This window comes from Natrix helvetica, assembly GCF_964273705.1.
Source record: "Natrix helvetica genome assembly, chromosome: 5".
Classification (NCBI taxonomy): domain Eukaryota; kingdom Metazoa; phylum Chordata; class Lepidosauria; order Squamata; family Natricidae; genus Natrix; species Natrix helvetica.
The window spans coordinates 36,048,371-36,070,097 of NC_138551.1; the positions used below are offsets into that span (position 1 = coordinate 36,048,371).

At 36.0% G+C, this 21,727-nt stretch overlaps 1 protein-coding gene across 7 annotated transcripts in view; it reads left to right on the plus strand.

The window, feature by feature from the left end:
* The window catches only part of DOCK10 (dedicator of cytokinesis 10), a gene marked incomplete at its 5' end in the record, with an annotated part of 144,329 nt that extends 124,380 nt beyond the window's left edge, over positions 1–19,949 (plus strand). For 4 of the 7 annotated variants that reach the window (XM_081956362.1, XM_081956365.1, XM_081956363.1 and 1 more), the window contains 13 exons: positions 871–1,086; positions 3,079–3,136; positions 3,445–3,543; positions 4,347–4,453; positions 4,614–4,736; positions 5,631–5,744; positions 12,113–12,259; positions 12,922–13,132; positions 13,913–14,103; positions 15,268–15,368; positions 15,724–15,862; positions 17,684–17,759; positions 18,777–19,949. In XM_081956362.1, the coding sequence (XP_081812488.1) occupies positions 871–1,086; positions 3,079–3,136; positions 3,445–3,543; positions 4,347–4,453; positions 4,614–4,736; positions 5,631–5,744; positions 12,113–12,259; positions 12,922–13,132; positions 13,913–14,103; positions 15,268–15,368; positions 15,724–15,862; positions 17,684–17,759; positions 18,777–18,844 (1,650 nt within the window). In that variant the 3' untranslated portion in view covers positions 18,845–19,949. The remainder of the gene's footprint in view (positions 1–870; positions 1,087–3,078; positions 3,137–3,444; positions 3,544–4,346; positions 4,454–4,613; positions 4,737–5,630; positions 5,745–12,112; positions 12,260–12,921; positions 13,133–13,912; positions 14,104–15,267; positions 15,369–15,723; positions 15,863–17,683; positions 17,760–18,776) is intronic. The other 3 variants (XM_081956364.1, XM_081956367.1, XM_081956368.1) reach the window with 2 other exon arrangements.
* Between the last annotated feature and the right edge of the window lie 1,778 nt (positions 19,950–21,727).

A 21,727-nucleotide genomic window follows, 5' to 3' on the forward strand; every position in this document is an offset into this window, starting at 1 on the left:
ATGCACTTGTGACGTCTCGGCTGGACTACTGTAATGCTCTCTACATGGGGCTCCCCCTGAGATGCACTCGAAGGCTGCAGCTAGTTCAGAATGCGGCCGCACGGGTAGTTGCGGGAGTCTCGAGGTACTCCCATGTAACACCTCTCCTGCACGGGCTACACTGGCTACCTGTGGCTTTTCGGGTGCGTTTCAAGGTACTGGTTATCATCTTTAAAGCGCTCCATGGCACAGGACCAAGGTACTTGCGGGATCGCATCCTGCCCCAAACATCCCTTCGACCGATCCGCTCTCACAGGGAGGGGCTCCTCCGGGTGCCATCCACGAGGCAGTGCCAGCGAGCGACGCCTAGGAGTAGGGCCTTCTCTGTGATGGGCCCGACCCTCTGGAATGACCTCCCCCGTGACATCAGAACAATCACTGATCTCCGCTTCTTCCTTAAGATGCTCAAGACCCACTTGTTTGGTTTAGCGGGCTTGGCCTAATCCCGATCTAGTCCCTCAATTCTGTACTTTTAAATTTTTGCCGTTGTTTTAAGCTAATTTTTAACTTTTATTACCCTGTACAGCCTTATAGTTTAATTGGTTTTTAAGTGTATCTATTTTACATTAGGTTTTAATGTGGTGTCTGTACACCGCCCCGAGTCCCTTCGGGGAGAGGGGGCGGTCTATAAATTTAATAAAATAAATAAATAAATAAATAAATAAATAAATAAATGGATGGCTAAGAAACAGCAAACAATTTATTATGACATTGTTATGATGCACACAATCATTTATTTATCAGGTTATCTGACTTATTCCAAATAGATGTCATTTAACATAATAATAGAGATTTTGTGAACTTAAATTCTCTTATTTCTCTTTCCCAAAGAACAGTAACTTCCCAGCAGAAGTGAAAGACTTGACCAAACGCATAAGAACGGTTTTAATGGCTACAGCTCAAATGAAGGAACATGAGAAGGATCCAGAGATGCTTGTGGACTTACAATACAGCTTGGCAAATTCATATGCAAGTACACCTGAATTACGTAGGACCTGGTTGGAGAGCATGGCCAAAATTCATGCAAGAAATGGAGACTTATCTGAGGTAGCTCATCTGAAACTTATACATTATTTTGTATTTTAAAGGGCTTCTAATAAGCCTTAAAAACAAGAATTCAACATCATCTTTCTGTTTCAATCAAGCATGTTATTTGAGGAACTCATTTAAGCAACTTGTTTCCTAAAGCAGGGTGTTTTCTACAAATTCTACCCAAATACATATTGCTGGGTTTGCATTCAAAATAGAGAACCATTTAATCAGTAGCGGAACTCAGGAGATTGTTAAATTCAGGCACTGTGTTATTTTTTCAGTGAAATTGTGTTGGTGTCGCAATATTATAACAATAGCAATAGCACTTAGACTTATACACCACATTATAGTGCTTTTTATAGCCCTCTCTAAGTGGTTTACATAGTCAACATATTGCCCCCAACAATCTGAGTCCTCATTTTACCTACCTTGGAAGGATGGAAGACTGATTCAACCTTGAGCCAGTAAAATTGGAACTGCCAAACTGCAGCTAGCAGTCAGCTGAAGTAGCCTGCAGTACTGCATTCTAACCACTGTGCCACCTTAAACAAATCTTAAGCTCCTCCCACAATTTCTCTTTCTACAGGAGCATGATTTTGTCATAATCCATCAGCAGCTTTAATTATAATGTGGACAGCAGGAAAATATGACCTAATTCTGTACATGTTTTCTGTTTTTCATAAGAAATTGAAATCAAAATATATATAACTTGTCACTTAGTAAGTTGAATGCAGTTGTCATAGCAGCCATGCTGACCTTCAATGCCTAACATTTCTTTAATTATTGGTACTTTATTCTAGGAAGTTTTATGAGATTCTATTAGGACATATGTAGTGTACTGAATCAAGAAGAGTGCCAGGCCTGCAGCCATGTTCCTTTTGGATCTTTGGCCTACCACACTTCCATTATTCTACTATGCTGTTTCTATAGTGGGGAATTGGGAGGGGGGATAGTACGGAGTAAAATGTTATGTAGCCAAAATAAAATTCCTTTCTAGATTGCCAAGGTCATCCTTTGTCTTGGCACCTCTGCACCTGACCGGAACTGGATGGGTGGAACTGCCAGCATGGCAATGGAAGATTGGACCATGTGATGGACTTGTGGGTCTGGGGGCAAGATCATGAACTTTAACTTGGGTGGGGAAAACTGATAAGCTTCAGATTCAGGTTTTCCCAGATGTACCAGCATGGCTCTCTTAATAAATTGGAACTTTGAGCAGTACGACTTGTCTTGGACTCCGATTTAATTTTGGATGCTATTTGGAAAGCTGACAAAGAGTAGATCACAACCATACTTAATAATTCGTTTTGGTTGTCTTTTTTGTAATTGAAAGATTTTGTTTGCTATAGCTGAACAATTTTTTTCTTTTTTAAAAGAGTACAAATTAAATGTATTTCCTGAACATTTCAAGCCCATTCCACTGATAGATAGATAGATAGATGATAGATAGATAGATAGATAGATAGATAGATAGATAGATAGATAGATAGATGATAGATAGATAGATAGATAGATAGATATCAGTATATGTACTGATATTTATCAGTACAAATACAACATATATACATATACATATACATATACATATACATATACATACACACACACACACACACACACACACACACACACACACACACACACATATATATATATATATATATATATATATATATATATATATATATATCCTTCCAGCAGCCCTTTAACATGAGTGCTTGTTTTGTACTAGTTGTCCAAAATAGAAATCTTTATTACAGCCTTTAAGCCAGAAACATTATGTAGAAACTACATAACTGAGGAATCCCTGGAGACAGATCCACACGAGCATATGGTCTGCTGTAAATGGGTGTTTTTATAATGCCCCCCTACAACTGCAGGTGATAGCGTTTATAACCTAGCCATGGTGAAGGTATAGTCAGTGAAATCCTATAGAGATATAGGATGGTGGCATGTGCCTATTTTAAAAATACTTACCAGTGGTTGTTTTTTTTTTTTTTTTTGCAGGCTGCTATGTGCTACATCCATATAGCTGCCCTTATTGCTGAATATCTGAAGAGAAAGGGTAAGCTAAAACAGTAGGGTGTGAACAGAAGTGATTAACAACCTACTTTATGCTATTTATAACGTTTTGTATTTATTCTTTAAATTGCTATTTAAACACATATTTCCCATGGCAGAAGTAAAAGTATTTCATGTTCCAAAAATTTTGTATTTTGCCTAAAACTCAAGTTTCATATATATGTATACTATTTTTCTTTTCTTTGAGATGAGAGAGTTATTATTGTTCCATACCTTGGCTTAAATAAATAAACATGCATGTCTTAACACATACAAGTAACCAAATGCTAATAACATCTCACACTACCATAGGTTACTGGAAAATGGAAAAGATTTGTACCTCTCATCCGTTCCTGGAAGATGCTGAAATCTCTGATAATAATATCTTACTAACAACTCACCCTGGAGGAAGTGAGTGTTCTAACCATGACCATTTATGGGCTGGACAAAGTTTGAAGAACCCCATTTGTATGTATTTAATGAAAGGAGACTTTTAAATGGCCCATCCTTAATCTATGATACCAGTCAGCTTGGAAAATGGAATTTTCAGTTCATCCCAGTATCAGTTCCCACAATCATAAACACTTACAAAGTGCCCATTGACCGTGGGCATTGTAAACAGTGCCATTCAGATCCAGAGACCTTGCTTGAGAACTAAGCAACGCTGTTATTACATAATAGACTTCCAAACAGCTTCCTTTGCTATCACTATTCTTTAAAAAATAAGCTTGGGAAAGGCAATGAGCTGAAGGTTTTGTAACTTAAATCATATTGGGACCAAGTTTTAATAAATTATGGCTTCATATGTATCAAGTTTAATATCAATACATATTTCTAATATGTATAATCAGACTTAACTTAGCGTATCCCATATTTATATGTCCTTTATTCTATTGACAGTTATTAATAAAAAAAAACTTTATAAGAACTTTGAGAACACTACATATTTCAAAATCATAAATACTTTAACACATCATCCTTATCCTTTTGGGTCTCATTGGGAGGTTCCCAAATTAAGCCTTTGGACAAGAAGAATATTTTTTTGCCAAAATTACCAAATAATAGCTACTAGCTATAAACTACAGTCTTTACAAGAGGGTTAATAATATTGATATTATTTGTAATAAGTGTCATATGTAATGTCTTGATTTACTACAAATATTTAAATGATTGCTACTGAAGCATTGATAGGACTTTTTCTCTCGTTTGAAAAGGTTTGTTTTCTATGGGATGGCCAGCTTTTCTCAATATTACACCAAATATTAAAGAAGAAGGAGCAATGAAAGAAGATTCTGGAATGCAAGATACACCATACAATGAGGTTAGCAATGTCGTTCTTAATTGACCTTAGGTATGTTTTCTTCACAGTTTTCAGTGAGACCTATATCCAGCGGAGCACAACTAGAGTTTTAATTACCTTTATTTCTTTTTTAAGAACTTTATTTTGCATCACAGACCTGATGTTCCTTCTTCACTTGCAGGACATCCTTGTGAAACAGCTGGAATTATGTGTTGACTATCTCTGGAAATGTGAAAGATATGAACTCATTGCTGAAGTTAACAAACCAGTTATTGCCGTATTTGAAAAACAAAGAGATTTCAAAGTAAGCTGAGCTAAAAATTAGGGGGAAATCACACTGAGAAAAATAATATAGGATGTCAGTGCTTTAGGGACTTTGCAATTATATTCACCTTTCGATATTATCTGCTTTTTATACTGTATATACATAATTAGATTACATACATATACTTTATATACATAATCTACAATTAAACTGACTAAAATGCTGATTGTGTTGTTCATGTGTACCTTTTTAATATGAGACTGCATTATAAAAAGATGGATTCCCATCACACACAGGACAAGTAAGAAAATGTGATCTCACTTGCATACACAGTAGAAACACAAATTGATTTGCCATCTATAATTATTTATTCACCTATTTCTTTACTTTATATCCCACCTTTATTATTTTCACAAACAACTCAAGGCAGATAACATATCCAACACACCTTCCTTCTTCTATTTTGTCTATAAGAACAACCCTGTGGGGTGAACTGGGCTGAGATTTGCCCAAGATCAGCCAGCCAGCCAGCTTTCCTGATTAAGCGGGGCTTGAACCCATGGTCCTCTGCTTTCTAGCCTTGTGTCATACCCACTAGACCAAATGTCTCTTTATATATGATTATATATAATTCATGCTCATAATTATAAATGTATTTGAATACCTGCCTCCTAGATAATTCCTAATGGAAGACACTTAGCACTACCAATAAAAGTGTTCCATATTTATTCTGCCTTGCCTTTTTTAATCAGTATTAAAGTATTTTGTAATATGAGAAAAGATAGAAAAATCATTGAGGAAAAAAATAGTAAAATAATATAATTGGAAGCTGATACTACATACATGTTACATTTTGAGAACAAATTGGTTATATGAGTTGGTTTGAATACCAGAGTTTTTACTTTAAAATGTACTTTCATTTTATTCCTCCAGAGACTGTCTGAATTGTACTATGACATCCATAGATCTTATCTGAAAGTCGCAGAAGTTGTGAATTCTGAAAAGCGCTTATTTGGACGATACTACCGTGTGGCATTTTATGGCCAAGTAAGTGACTACTGTGGGGGAATTTTCAGCTAAACTACACATTTCCCAACAATTTTTTTTTAAGAACAGTATAAAACACATTCAACAAGTCAATATCATAGGGATTAGTTGATCTGGTATGCTCTCAGTATTAAAGATTTATCTATAGTAAAATTCATGGAGCAAAATGTATATTTAGAGTCATATAAAAATAGAAGCAAAATATTATTGGTGACAACGTGCTGTAAGAATAGTTTTAGAGGTTTCCTCACATTTAGATTTAAGCTTCTAATTGCTGATTTGGCAATGTCCCATTGAAGTGAATAGACATACAGTATGTGTAAATAAATATGCACTAGATTAAGACCTAAGATTATATTATGACAAATGACAAAGATTAACCCCGCCCCACCCACCCCAGTTACCCCCAATTTTAGGTAACAGTGTATATGTATTTTTTTTATCTTTTGCAAGAGATTTGGTAGTAAGACACAGAGGAGGTTATCTCAACTAAAATCTCATAATACAAATTTAAAAGATATATATATATATAACCAACATTATACTATAGCCTGGGAAGCTCACAGACAAGTTCATATTTCTTTAAAGCAGAGTTCAGAAGGAGCCTCTTCATTATAACAGCTTGTCATAGTTTGATACTGTTGACTATTAAACAGATAAAAGGAAAATGAAGATAAGGCAATGTGAATATAAATTATATGATTGTATTCAAAATCATCCCTGAAAAAAAGCTACAAAATAATTGAAGACTTTTTTTCTCCTAATTGATTTGAAATCCTTAATTTTATTAGATATTAGTTTGCGTAGACATACTAGCTTTGCTTTCTAGTTGGCTTCTGAGTCTTGTAGCTCATTGTAGAATGCTTGCACACTACTCTGTATTTCCGCCTACTTATTTTGGTTATAGTATGTATATGCTTGCTTCCACAAGATATCAGATGGGACAGCATGTTCTTTAAAGATGAACTTTCCAGAGAAACATTCCCTCTTTTTTTTAAAAAAAAAAATGTATAAAATCAGTTCTAAATAATGTTGTCTGCCAATTAGGTTTTAATGCAGAAATTTGCTCTTTTCCTCTTTTGAACTTATTCAAGGCTGTGGTAAGTTGTCTATTCTTTTGCATGCTGTTTTGTTTAATTCTTCTTACATCATCCAACTTGTATGACCTTTGGTTAACCTTGATTTCTACCTTTTTTTTAATATTCACTGTGAACGATGAAATAACATTGCTTTCACTCATTTATATACCGTGCTGCATCTAGCAAAATAATGCTTTTGTTCTGCTTCCTTGAATTATGAAGATGTATCTGTTCCTGTGGCGTTCATGTACTTGAGGCTTGAATCTGTTCCCATAGCTAATGGAAGCAGGTTCAGCTATGTGTTTCTTATCTGAAATGCCCACTGCAAACAGCCTTGCTGCATATGTCCTGGCAGAACAAGCAAGGTTTTCCAAAGTGTGAGGTGCACCTCTCTTGGCGAAGTGCATGGAAGGAGAACCTTTTTGTTGTACGCTGTTACAATTCATTCACCTTCCCCAAAACTTAATTGTATTATTCTAATTGCTCCTTTGTCTCCATTTTGGTGATTGGGTTTCTTAGGGAAGATCTGTACCTTAAGGCTACACAGGCAGGTGTAATGGCAAGAAGTGTAGGAACTCCTGCATTATACATTATATTTGCTTTCAGGTACAGTAAAAGCCTATTGCCTTTTCACACTTGCCTGGTAGTTTTGCCCTTGTTTACTACTTTGAGTTGTACGTTACTCAAAACAATGCCAACCTTTGTAATATAGCTTTCATCAATATGAAGCCTTTCAGGTGATTGGGCCATGTAGGCTGGCAAGTATCAAGTTGTGGAAAACAAATAGAATGACACTACATAAAGTAATTTGTATTTCATTACAACTAAATATGAAGATCTATTCATATGTAGATAGACAGCCTAGTTCTGTGGGCACCAGTAGCTCTCCCAACACACTTTAGTATATTATCTTTCTTCAGAATTGAAATATGTTACTTCGTGGCTATAGTGGTTTACTTAAAAATCATGTTACTTTGAAATCAACTTGAATGTGTTGACAACCTTTGTTCAATTAGTATATTTATTTTTTTCCTTGATTTGTGTATTGCAATATAATATATTAAGAGTTGATCATGATCTGAAAGAACCTACATTTTTTAATATTAAGTCAGGTGCTTCAAACTTGTAGCCAATGTCCCACCAGATCTGGCAAAACAGGCATGCTCCCGGTCCCTCCATGAGACAGTGTTACTTGGTGACTCCTAGGAAGCTAGGAAGTATGTCTTCATGGTACCAAATAGTTTTCAGCAACACCTTCCTGTGACAATTTGAGTTTGACAACACTGTCCCAGATAATTGAATCTTGCGCATAAGTAATTTCACCTTGTCTTGAAAAAAATCAATCAATCAGAATAGAGCTGGAAGGGACCTTGGAGGTCTTCTAATCCAGCCCCCTGCTTAAACTGGAGACCCTATACCATTTTAGACAAGTGATTATCCAATCTCTTCTTTAAAACCTCCAGAGATGAAGCACCGGCAACTTCTGAAGGCAAGCTGTTCCACTGGTTAATTCCACCATCAAGAGAGCTAAAGCTTTTTAACAATCTGCATTTTACTAGCCCCAAGCATATAGTTGATATGAATTCATTACTTATTATATCTTATAAGAAGCAAATATCTTTCACAACATTTCACAGTGGAATCTTTTACATAAAGATGCAGGACTGGTATTATGTGACCTACTTAATATTTAGGACGCACGAGCAGCATTTGCCTTTATATGAAACTAATCCTTTCCAAAGAAAAATAGCTCAATGAAAAGTGAACAGAAGACTGCAATTTCATGGTTCATTAAAATACTGCTGAAATCCAAAATTGGAAATGAGCATTACAGGGATTTCCAAGGAATCTATGCTAAATTCCATGAAGAAAGGACAAACACAGGACTACATCAAATTAAATGAAAGTAATACAATTGTTTAAGCCTAAGGATGTTGTGAACATTGTGTTGTTTCACCAAGCTCCTGTTTTTAAAGCTACCTCAAATGTCTGGCAACTAGTAAAGATAGAAAGCATGAATTGTTTTATGAAGAAAAGAATTATGAAAATAAATAGAATTTCTAAAATATAGAGATTCTTTCATATAAACTAAAATGAGTTTATAGGAAGAAGAACACAGTAGTTATGCAGTATTCCTTGTCAATACCATTAGGGCAATTTTAAATTGAGTTTGACTTTGACAATATAGAGATAATGATTTGAATGCTGAAAGTATCAAATTTTGTTATTAAATAGGGACCATATTGGCAAAAACGACCGTTTTGTATTCTCCTCCTACATTACCATCAAATTGAATTAATATTCCTCCATCTCCTAATTTTGCATATGTTGATTTGAGTCTAGAATTTTTTTCATATATTCAAAAAAGCTTCAGGTGCAGATGGAAAGGGGAAGCAATCTTCACTAGCTCCCCTGTTTGATGTTATTGTAACACTTTCCTCAGTTTTCCGCATGCATTTTGAGAGAACTGTTGAGTAAAAGAAAAATCCGTGAAAATTATCTTCCAGCTCTAGGAATATTCTAAGAACATATTTGTAGTTTGTTATCTATGTACTTGAATAAAACCAATAGTACTAAAGAGTATTAAGTATGAATCTAGTAAACATCCTTTGGCAAGATATTTCAGAACTAGGTTCTATGTGTCGTTAGCTTGACCATTTGGTGGACACTGCTCTTCCTGTGTTGGTGAGATCTTCAAAGAGGCAATTGTGTCAGTGCAATGCACATGCGTCCTTTGGTGCAGGGATGATGCCATCTGCCTTTATATGTCTAAATTTTGTTTCATAGGGACAGGTTCAGCATCATGACTTCAAAGTGCGAAGGGTCACAAAGAGAATGAGAAAGAGAAACAGTTTGGTGTAAGTCAGTGATGGCTAACCTTTTTCTAAAGGTGTGCCAAAACTACATGCATGTGCGCTTTTGCGCACGCACGCATGCCACCCACCTGTGCATGTGCAAGTGACCCCCACAGCGCATGCGCGAGCGACCCACCACCATGCATGCGCAAGCAACCCCTCCTGCGCATGCGTGAGTGAGCTCCGCACAGGGGAATTTTTGCCCTCTCCAGGCTCTGGAGGCTTTCCTGAAGCCTGGGGAGGATAACAGCCTCTTCTGGCCCTCCGGCCTCTGGGGGACCTGGGGAGGCTGTTTTCACCCTCCCATGGCTTCAGAAAAGCCCCCGGAGCCTGGGAAGGGTAAAAACAGGTCCAACGGGCCAATCGGAACTTCCTGTTGACCTGTTGGATCTGTTTTTCACCCTCTCTAGGATATAGAGGCTTTCCTGAAGCCTGGGGAGGGCAAAAATGGCCTCCCCTGCCCTCCGGAAGGCCAGAAATCAGTTGGTATGCATGCTAGAGCTGAGGCCTGCCGAGGGTTGCTGTGCCGGCAAATATGGCTCCGTGTGCCACCTGTGACACACATGCCTTAGGTTCACCATCACAGGTGAAGTGGTTAAGGCATCTGACTAGAAACTGGGAGGCTATAAGTTCTAGTTCTGCCTTAGGTAGAAAACCAGCTGGGTGACCTTGAGCCAGTCACTCTCTCAGCCCTAGAAAGGAGGCAATGGCAAACCATTTCTGAAATCTTGCCAATAAAACTTCAGTACTGACTTGCGTAAACAAAAGAGAAGGGAGCAGTTTATAAAAATGCAAATGGAAAATGACTAATATATAGGCCATTATTTATCATTTATGAATAAATGAATCTTTCTAGTTGAGCTAAAAAAATTAGCAGCCAGAAGTGTTTTCTAAAATAAGGAACAATTATTTTTAATTATAATTTATCGTAACCTAGTAAGACATTGGACTCAGCAGCTGATCATTTCCTATCCTACTCCATGCCTCTGACTCCTCATATCATTAAGTAGAACAGTGGTTGGGCCAGACTTTTTATAACATGGGGTCTCTGAATGCAGAAATGTGATAAAGTGGTCTGTGACAAAAGCTCAAAAACGGTAGCATGGATGGCATCCTCCCAGTGCAACAGCAGATAAGCAACCACCTTGCACCATCATTCTCTTCCTATGCAGCCTGAAATGTCCTCAGCAGAGTTGGCAAGGGAGCAGAAAGTTCAATGGGCTGGCATTGGGCTTCTCTTCAGTTAATAATGTCCCTACCTTTGGAAGTTCCACCATTCATCATGCATCCCAGGAAAGACACCACAGAGTTCTAGAGCAATTCATACAAAATGAATAAAAACACTACTTTCCCGGTTTTAATAAAAATAACAACAGCAGCACTGACAACTAATTTTCAGTAACTAGACTAAACTAGGTAAATAACACCCCATGTGTACAGTTAAGTTTGAAAATTATGTATTCTAATTTAATTGTCATTTCCCATTACAAAAAGGGAGTAAGAATTCTAGAATTACCTCTTTATCAGAAACATTTCTCACTCGTTTAAGTCATTTTGAAACTATCTAAGGGTTCTTTGATAGCATTGTTGTATTACAGAAGCTCAGAATAACATCAATGGTGATATAAATATGAAAGAATATATATGTGTACATAAATCGTAGTCAAAATATGCACATGCAACAAACTCCATAAAGTACTGGATTCAACAGTTCATACAATGAATAATAGTTTATACATGAGTAATGTGTTTATAGATTGGAACCTATTATGCAGTTTGTTATTTTAAAAAGGCACAATGCTAAAAGCTATATCTTAAAAAGAATTAGTACTCCCTATGGGTCTAAGATGACTAACAAACCAATTTTGTGTAATTTTTCAGAAGCAGGCAGTCCACTTCTGAGAAACACAGCTTTCTGCCTAATAAAAATAAATTAACTTTAGTTCCCCACAATCAACTAGCGAGTAAATACATAGGCTTCAAAAGCTAATGTATTATTTTAATTGCAAAGGTGTCCAGTTCTCCACATACATACAATTGTAGTTTTGACTGCAGTTGTGTTTTTATAAAGAAAGAAGCAAGAAACCACTAATTTTCATTATCCTTACTGAATTGTACCACACGGTGGCATACTTGCTACAAAATATGGGTTATAAGTATGTAATATAAAATTCCAAGGATGTTTTCAGTCTCATTTCACACAGGCTTTTTTCTCCCTATTATTAAAAGTTGATATTCATCCTGTGCAAATGTAGGAGTTTGGTTTTTAAATGCATTCCATTTCTTCATCATGTGTAAGCTGCAGCATTCAAAAAAATTATTTTTGTTTATACTTAACAGTCGAGTACGTTACATTTTTCATCCACAGTATGGTCCCGAAGTGTTTTTATCATACTCAGTTTACTGTAATTGTTATGATTTATCTTTTAATCAGGGCTTTTTTGAAGAGGAAGAGGGTAAGGAATATATTTACAAAGAGCCCAAATTAACAGGCCTCTCTGAAATCTCTCAGCGACTGATGAAACTTTATGCGGACAAGTTTGGAGCAGACAATGTGAAGATAATCCAAGATTCCAATAAGGTATGGTTCGAAATGTCCACAGATATTATTTTTAAAGCATTTGTGCTGTTACACAGTTTTCTTTTGTCCAGACCCACTTAAAATAAATGAAACATTCTTTTTTATCTAATGAGCCATGCTCACCGCATAAATTCAATTAATCTCAAAGCAGGAATAACTTGGAACCAATGAAGTAAAAAAAAATGAAGAGGAATGTGGATCTGGTAAGGCATAACCACTGCTGCGCCATGTAATTATGTATATTCATCTCTCTGATCAGAAGAGTTAGAATAAGGCCCTTGATAGTAATATAAACATTTGTTACATGCTGTGATGTGTAAAATTATGTACATTCATTACACTGCTATTAATTGATTAAAAGTGGAGGGTCCTGGTAGGCATGCTTTTTTGGAGGGAGGGGGATTTCAAATTTCTGAAATTCATATTATGGAACTGCCAGCAACAAGGGCTTTCTTAGAAATCTGTAAATCTGTTTTGTTTGTCTTAGAAAATATTTTTGCTGTCCACCCTGTCCAAAGCAAAGAAATTTATGAATAATATTCTCTTTTAAAATGTCTAAAACATATTTTCAGTAATATGCCATAAAAAGCAAGTGCTTGATTTCTTTTCCTGTCCTTCTGCTGTCTCTAACTGATGCATTGTCTTCCTTTTTGTTTGTGTAGGTTAACCCCAAAGACCTAGATCCTAAATATGCATATATCCAAGTAACCTATGTCACGCCATACTTTGAAGAGAAAGAAGCTGAAGAACGTAAGACTGACTTTGAAATGCATCACAATATCAACCACTTTGTGTTTGAAACGCCATTCACCTTGTCAGGAAAGAAACACGGGGGCGTAGAAGAGCAATGCAAGAGACGGACAATTCTGACAAGTATGAGCACTGAATTCTTCTTCAAAGCAGGGCTGGGCAATTTCTCGGGGATGTTGGGTGTTATTTTCCAAAATTTCAGGTAGTCAACAATAATCAACACTGACCTGAAGGAGCACAAAAAGAGGGAAGGGACAGAAATTATTACTATTTCTTCAATCAGTAAAGTCAATCCAATCGATTCAGCATAGCAATTAGTTATCTATTATTTACAAAAATAGTTACAAATATTTTGTAACACATTGCTAATTATCTAGTGGCCAGTGGATGTGCTTCAAAATATTTTGATTTAGAACAGAATCTCATATATTGATAACTATGTTTATTTAGCATGTTTCCAATAATATTAATTTATATTTACAAATTATTAAAATAACATTAAAATTATTACTGAAGCAAGACCTTTCTTGTTACTTATTTATACCTGATTTATTCATTATATACCTTATGCTTCTACCACAAATATACTTTAGGTAAAATGAAGAATAGTATCCACAAAGTAAGAATGAATATCCACAAAATAAGAATAAGTATATTCTTATACCTATTCTGGAATTTGATTAACAGAAGCGAATAATTCTTTTACAATCTTTTAGAAAAATATAAATATACGCTTACATACATGAACACACCCACACATATTGTAGATACATACATACAAAGAATGAGAGAATGGAACCATTCATGGATGTATTGTATGAATTATGGCTTTGTTTTAATTATGAATATATATTACAATAAATAAACCTTCCTTAGATGTATTTATCTTGTTTTTGACTGCAGCTAGCCATTTATTTCCATACGTGAAGAAAAGAATACAAGTTATAAACCAGACCAGCACAGAACTGAACCCCATAGAAGTAGCTATTGATGAGATGTCCAAAAAAATTTCAGAACTCAAACAACTTTGTACAATGGAAGAGGTAGATATGATCCGACTCCAGCTGAAGCTACAAGGAAGCGTCAGTGTTAAGGTAAATATGGTTCAGCCCTTTTCTCAGGTTTAGAAGATTTGACATTTAGGATTTTATAACGGGAAACAGAATCTTTCTCTTCGTCTGTTGTTACAACCCGACCTGCTGGAAATTCAAAAGAAGCATTTTAACATTAATTAATTCATTACATAATTTTATTAATGTTACAATGCTTATTCTTTTGAATCTGAGATTTAGTTCCCTTTTCCTAATACCCTTACTAGGTTTGCCGAAGGGTAGAACGGGAGTGCAGCGCTGATAAGAGCATCATTATCCCTCTCCCAGAAAGATTGATGCATCTGCCTTAGGATTCAGCTACCTCCGCTGCATCCCCTTCCACAGAGAATAAGTCTTTGGTGCCTGCTATAGGTTGTATATCATTATGAGAGAGTCAACATCAAAAAAATGCTTCCTTTTCAGATAAGTCTCAAAGCAGTGGAGCAGTCTTTGGTGCCTGCTATAGGTTGTATATCATTATGAGAGAGTCAACATCAAAAAAATGCTTCCTTTTCAGATAAGTCTCAAAGCAGTGGAGCAGTGGAAAATATATCTTAGAGGAAAAGTGAAGACAAATACTGATAATATTGTGTGAGACGAAGAAGAACAAAACTAAAGGCTGTGTTAATAATTAGAGTTTTTAAGAGTTATCTAGCTTCATTTCAATTTAACTTTTATTTGGATAGCTGCAATTTAGTACACTACACTGTTTTCATATTTAATTTTATCTATTATGCTTTTAGTGTGATAATATTTTGATTTCATGCAGTGAACTTAAGTTGGCTACCCCTTAGTTACTTCCCACAGTTTGAGAGCCATATTGTTTGTTTTTACAGCATGTTGGGGTTTGGGCTCCAATTTAGGAGATTTATTCAAGTTGTTTTAAAGAATGAAATGAGTGCCTTAATATTGGCACCAAACATTTTGATCACCCAATCTTGGGAAGATTCCGGTAACCACTAAAGATGTGCTAGCAAACCTTCCATTTAGCATAGCTGATCTTCAAGTGTTTCCTTTCCATAATGTATTTGTATTTTAGAAAACTATTCAGCAACAGGTGAACAAGATCAGTTCTTCAGGCACTGACAGAAGAAAAAAATGTTTTAAGCTGCCTTTGCCAGTACTGACCTCAGCCCTCAATATAACATAGTACACTTTGACTTGCAGGTAAATGCAGGACCAATGGCTTATGCTCGAGCATTTCTTGAAGAAACCAATGCTAAGAAATACCCAGATAACCAAGTTAAACTTCTGAAAGAAATATTCAGGTAAGTTTTATAATATATTAGATAGATGAGAGAGAGAGAGAGAGAGAGAGAGAGAGATGGAGAGAGAGAGAGAGAGAGAGAGAGAGAGAGAGAGAGAGAGAGAGAGAGAGATGGAAATAGAAATAGAGAGAGAGATAGAGATAGAAATAAACAAACACAATGATAACTGGCCTTTTTTAGTCTAACAAAACATCAAGGGGCAAATACAGAATTCTTCAAAAAGTCTAAACTATCTTTCTGTGTCCATTATGACTACACCATTTTAATCCATAATAAAATCAAAATGCTATTTTATGTTTGAAACAATAACACTTTGCCTTGACATTAAAGATATGAGATTTTTTGTGCTATGCAGACAATTTGCAGAAGCATGTGGACAAGCTCTTGAAGTTAATGAACGCCTTATTAAGGAGGATCAGCTGGAATATCAGGAAGAAATGAAATCTCATTACAAGAACATGCTCAATGAGCTCTCGGAGGTTATGAATGAACAGGTTAGCCATTCTCTTTCAACATTTTCTTTTCAGCTCCAAAGACATTAGGATTGTCACACAAACAATGCTTAAATCCTAATTGGGGAGCCACCTTGGGAAATTAGAAAACCCACAGGTTCCTAATTTCCAAACTTCTTTTCTTGGTCTAAAGCAGGGGTGTCAAACTCGATTTCTTGCTTGCCACATCAGGGTTGTGTTTGACCTTGGGGGACCAGGGGGCATGGCCATGAGAGTATGGCCAGCTTGACATCTGTTTTCAGCAGAGACTGCCTCCTGCATACCTCTTCCAGGGAAAACAGAGCACATGGGGGCACATGTGCTCCATTTTTGCTGGCAGAGGGCTGCAGAAGACAGTCACAGCTGAAAACGAGGATCAGGATGACCACATGAGGCTCTCCCAAGCTCCATTTTTACTGGAAGAGGCACTGCAGGCCAGTCCTTTGCTGTTTGCAGGATAACCCGCAGACCAGATCTAAGTATCCCACCAGCTGGATCCGGCCCCTGGGTCTTGAGTTTGACACCCCTGGTCTCATTTCAAATACTCCTATCTCTTTTACCTTCCTTCATCTGCTAATTCATATTTATTCCCTCCTGTTTGGATTTCCATCATTTAAGAGTATCACTAATCAGAAGAAAAATCTATCATGCTGACTAATTCTTATAATCTATAGAGGTTGACCCTTCCTTCCTTCCTTCCTTCCTTCCTTCTTTCCTTCCACCCTTCCTTCTTAAAGCATACAGTGACTTTTTTAGGCAATCATTCCGTGAAAGGTTTAACAATATAAGGATATACTGGGATTTGATAAGCTATTGAGTATATTTTGATCTTTGTCCATACAATATGACAACATTGGAATCTATGTACACAGGATAACATCAAATTGGATGCTGGTTTGTTATTATATCTAGAAGCAAGAATAAGTTATAGTGTACAAAAAACCCGGAAAACGTTACTTACGGATAAACTTCCTTTTTCTTCTGCCAGAAGCTGTATATGACACCATATACCCACACAGGGAGAGGTAATAAATTCAGGTGAAGGGAAATCCAATCTCAAGAGCAAAGTGGAGGAGATTTCATTGATTCTTTACACTTTGAGCAGACACCACAGTTATTCTATCCTGGCATATCATGGGTGTTAGGCTTTTCTCCTTCCCAATCATATATGCCAAACACAGATGGATTTCAGGATGAAGCTAAGCCTGTGAAAACAATTGAGAACTCACTATCAGGAGATCCTGTTATACATTCAAGATTTTTTTAAAAAAAAAACCCTGCTTGGGCAGAAAATCCCCTATTGGGAACAAGACTGGATGAATAATATTTTCAGGCTTATATCTTGATTCCTACATAAGTTAATCAATTAGGATATTACTGTTTCCTTATCAATCCTATGTTTTGTTGCTGTTATTGTTGTTTCATTGGGCTACACTAAGTCCTGTTTCACACCTCTCCATCTATATAAACCATAAACAAACTGTGTTGCTGTTTCATTTATCCCTATTTGTCAAGAAGCATCCCAGGAGGCCTAATGGACTTTCTGTGACTTCTGAGAAGTTAATACTTCCTACTCCATTCAATTCAGAGACGATGGTATAAGAGTTCTGTGATTACAGCCCTCCATAGTTAGTCACCTCCAGACCCTTGCAAGTTTCCCGTTGTGTTTTTACCACATCCACCAGGTGGATTTGTGTCACCGGGTCCTTAATAGTATTTTATGAACAGGCCTTGAAATCCTATGTGTTTTTCATTACTGTTGTGTTTGTATGTTCACTGACTGTGGCATTTCCATCAACATCTTTCTTTCTCTTTTTCTGGCAGCTCTGTCATGGACAGTGCTTATACAACTTTTCTGCTTCACTGTCTAACATTTCCCTCAATACCATAGCCAAAAGTGGTATGTTTGGTTTTCTTTTTGCTCTCTGTTCTTTTACTGTCATGTATTCTCACCAACTGCTCTTTTAACATTTAGTAAGGAGGCATCTCACTGGTGATGCTTAGCAGAAAAATGGGCATTAGTCATTCTTTTGGGAAGCATGAAATATAATACAGGGTCAGGGAGAACTGTAATAATATGCCAGGCATTCTTATCTAGGACTTCATGGACTAATAGCCACAGTCCATTTCCGATTTTCATTTTTAATAGAAACACTTAAGTTTCATAAGAGTCCTATTTAGGCATGATATTTCTTCTTCAGCACTTGCAGTGGGGTTGCATGCCTGGAGTAGACTTTTCCCTGGGGCCTTCTGAGCAGATGTGCATGATGTTCTGTATGTATCTCTAGTACTGACATAGGAGTCAATGTTTAAGTAAATGTTTAAATACATTCATGCTTTATGTTTAGACACGAGAAAGAGCTGCTTGATTCATATGGGGTGTAGGTGTAAACTATTTATTATGGCCACTTGCAGCTAAATGTTAAATGCAGCAAGTAAATAGGTGATACACTGTTTATTTATGAGGTTCATAGCCAGCAGGGCTACATTCATACACTTATGTACTTCATAAAAGTGTCAAAATATACTCTTACAGATATGTTACACAATTGGAGGCTAAACAAGAAAGTCCTTTTTTTAAGTTGGAATCCTGTTGTGGGGAGATACCGAAACACAAAACAAAATCTTTCTTTCATATGGCAGCTGTTAAAAACCTTAACAGGATAGATAAAAACAGCTGACCAAGTTGGTTCCTAAAAGTATAGTTTAGAGCATGGGTGTCAAACTTGTCCTGTCACGTTGCCATCACGTGATGTATCACGATGTTTCTTCCCTTCGCGGAATTGGGTGCATGTGACACATCCAGCCCACAGGCCACCAGTTTGACACCCCTGGTTTAGAATGAGCTTAATTTTTCCACATGTTTACTTATTTACTCAGGATCACTTATTTCTTTCTGTATGTATCTGTTTTAAAGATCACTTACAAGGAGGATTCTGCAAAGCATCCAGGAGTGGAAACACCTTATTCCCATGCAATCAGTAGAACAATCACTGCCCCACCTGGATCACTGCTTTCATCAAATGCAGATATTTCATAACTGCCTTTGATTATGAACTGGAGAATTTTGGCGTTATTTTGCAAAACAATGTAGGCAAATCCCGGAGGATACCATAATTGTATTACATTATTATTTTTTATTTATTGAACAATTTTATGTGTCAATTTAAGAAAAACAGTCAATTTGATTTTTTTTTCAATGTTATTGCCTTTCTTGATATTTGCACATTTCCTATGATTTTCTTTGTTATGGGCCAGTCTTTAGTAAATAGACTGAGATGAAATATCCATTGAATATTTAGTTTCACAGCAAACCTTACGTTGGCTATAAATAATAATATAATCTAATACAGGTCCTAGTATACATATATTTTAAAAGTCAAAAGTGGGTGTTTTATAACATTTAAGTATATTAAAATTGTAAATAAAAGATGTGTAAAATACGTCATTTTTACAAAAAAAAAAGTTAATATCTGACATAACTAAAATGTCAATAACATTTCAGATGCGGCTATATTAAAATATTTGTTTATGTGTATAAAATTGTGTATGTGTGTATGTTATTTGCTAAATCATTTGGCCTTGCAGTGGGTGTTTAATTTTAATCACCACTTTTACTACTACCATTGCTTCAAGATGTTCTCACATAGCTGGTGATGTGTTTGAAATCATGTTTTTTCCAAGAAGCTGTACATTTTCTGCCAACTGAAATAGAGATGGGGGACTTTAATGGTTGCGATTTAATTGACTCAGACATATCACTTCTGAAGTAAAAGACTGAAATACAGAGTACCAAATCACTCTTTTCCAACAGCATAGAATCTAACTCCAGTTTTCATTCTGCTGTGTCGGGTTGTTGTTTTTTTCCTGTTTTAACTTCGTCAGAATTTGTCCAAACAGAAGGAAGAAGATACTATGGCATCATACATTTAAATACAGCACATAATACAGTACACACTTTCATCTCTTACCACTCTTTATGGGATATACATGTCAAATCCTTTGTGATAACTGATAATAGTTCAGATATAGACTAGTCCCATTCCACTTTCCTTTCCCATTTGTATTGTGACATCATGAACTTGCTTAATGCTGTTATAGAGCATTGTTTTATCTTTTATTAAACAATGTTTTATCTTATATAAAACAATATACATGGTGAAGTGCTTACTTGACAGGAAATCAGCTTGTATGTCACATCATCTTGAGCTATATGACCAGATAAAAGATGGATGCATCTAGTTTTTATGCTGGTGAGGAAAAGCTCTGTTTATTAATAAATAAATGGGGAAGAAAGGCTGATTCTAAAAAGAAATGCCCTGCAAAAAAAAAAAATTTTTTAAAGACCTAGTGGAATTATAATTATAGTATCTCTACTACTGGGGAAAATGTAACAAAAAACACCTATGTGTCTGGTTTAATTTGTTATATTGGCAGGCTAGTAACAGTCTATTGTTTCACAGTATTTTTCTTGCCAACTTATTGCATTACTAGTTTAATTCCAGACAGCATTACTTACACATTAGGAATAAAATATTTTTCACCCTTTTCATTGAAGCTATAGAGTGTTTTGCTAGTTTACAATAAAATTTTTGACATAATTGATGAATCTTAAGTAGCAAAATAAGCTATGTTGGTGGAATCAATTCCAGATGTTTGAAATTTATTTTTTACCGTTATAAGTGGAAGGATTCCCCCCCCCCCCTCTAATATTGGTAGCATGTCAAGAAGATATGGGTTCTTGACTGGAATCAAATTTTCCCTAATCCCTTTCCATATAGACTAAGAATGAACACATAATTCTATTGAATTTAAGAGGATTTGTTTCTGACTAAGTATGAAAATTAAGTATATATCAGCAAATAAAAAGACATGGATAACAAGTATTGGTTTCAAAAGCTCATGTGGCGCACCACATTTGAAGTCTTAGCTATGGCCCAAAAATGGACCTTTCTTCGCATATTGAATTTACTTATCTCTGCCAGGTAGTTCCCCATACTTCAGGCTGCTAATTTGCAACTCACATGTGTTAAGGTATAATTCAGTCTATTAAACTACAGAAGAGTTTGTCTCATTTTGAAGTGCTTCTGCAATTGATTGTTCAATTGTATGATAGAGTACCCTTGGGAGATCCAAGAAAAAGCTGTAGCCAGGGCAATGGTCAGACAAGAGATATCTCAATCCACAAAAGAAATGGGTTTGAAGAAAGTATCTCAGAAAAGACCTTCTCTGGTACTCTGGAAAGTAAAAGCAAAGGAAGGGAGAACTGCTTTTAGACTTGCAAGATATGTTACTGTAACTGTACATTAAAGGTGGTGCTAGTTGTTATGATTTGATTTCCTATCTCGACTACCTTGATGGGCTGACAGCCTCTGGAGATCCAAGACTTCGGAATATGTGATAAGTAACTTCAATTATAAAACTAATTCAGACAATCCCACTAACTGTGCTCTTTCATTTTTCACTGTATCTCAGACAATAAGAATTAATGATAATTGCAGTCAAACCAGTCGATTTATAAAAGCTGTTGTTGCAAGCGTGATATTTTTTCATTAAGTTCACATTTTGGATCTAGGTGTATCTATAACAATGTTGCACTGATGAGAAATTCTATCACACTCTAACTTGATTAATGATTGTTTTGTTCAAATACATTTCTATTAATCAAGAAACTCTCGTATCAGGGAATACTTATATTTTCTGCAGCAATACTTAATAGATGTTTAGTACCTGTATAGAGTTAAACATCAGACACAAGCAATCAGATCCACATGTGCAAAGGTAAAGGTAACTATTTTATTGTATAATGCCTGTAATACAGGAATTTCTCCAGACTGCTTGCCTTCCCATGGGAACAGATAAATAAGC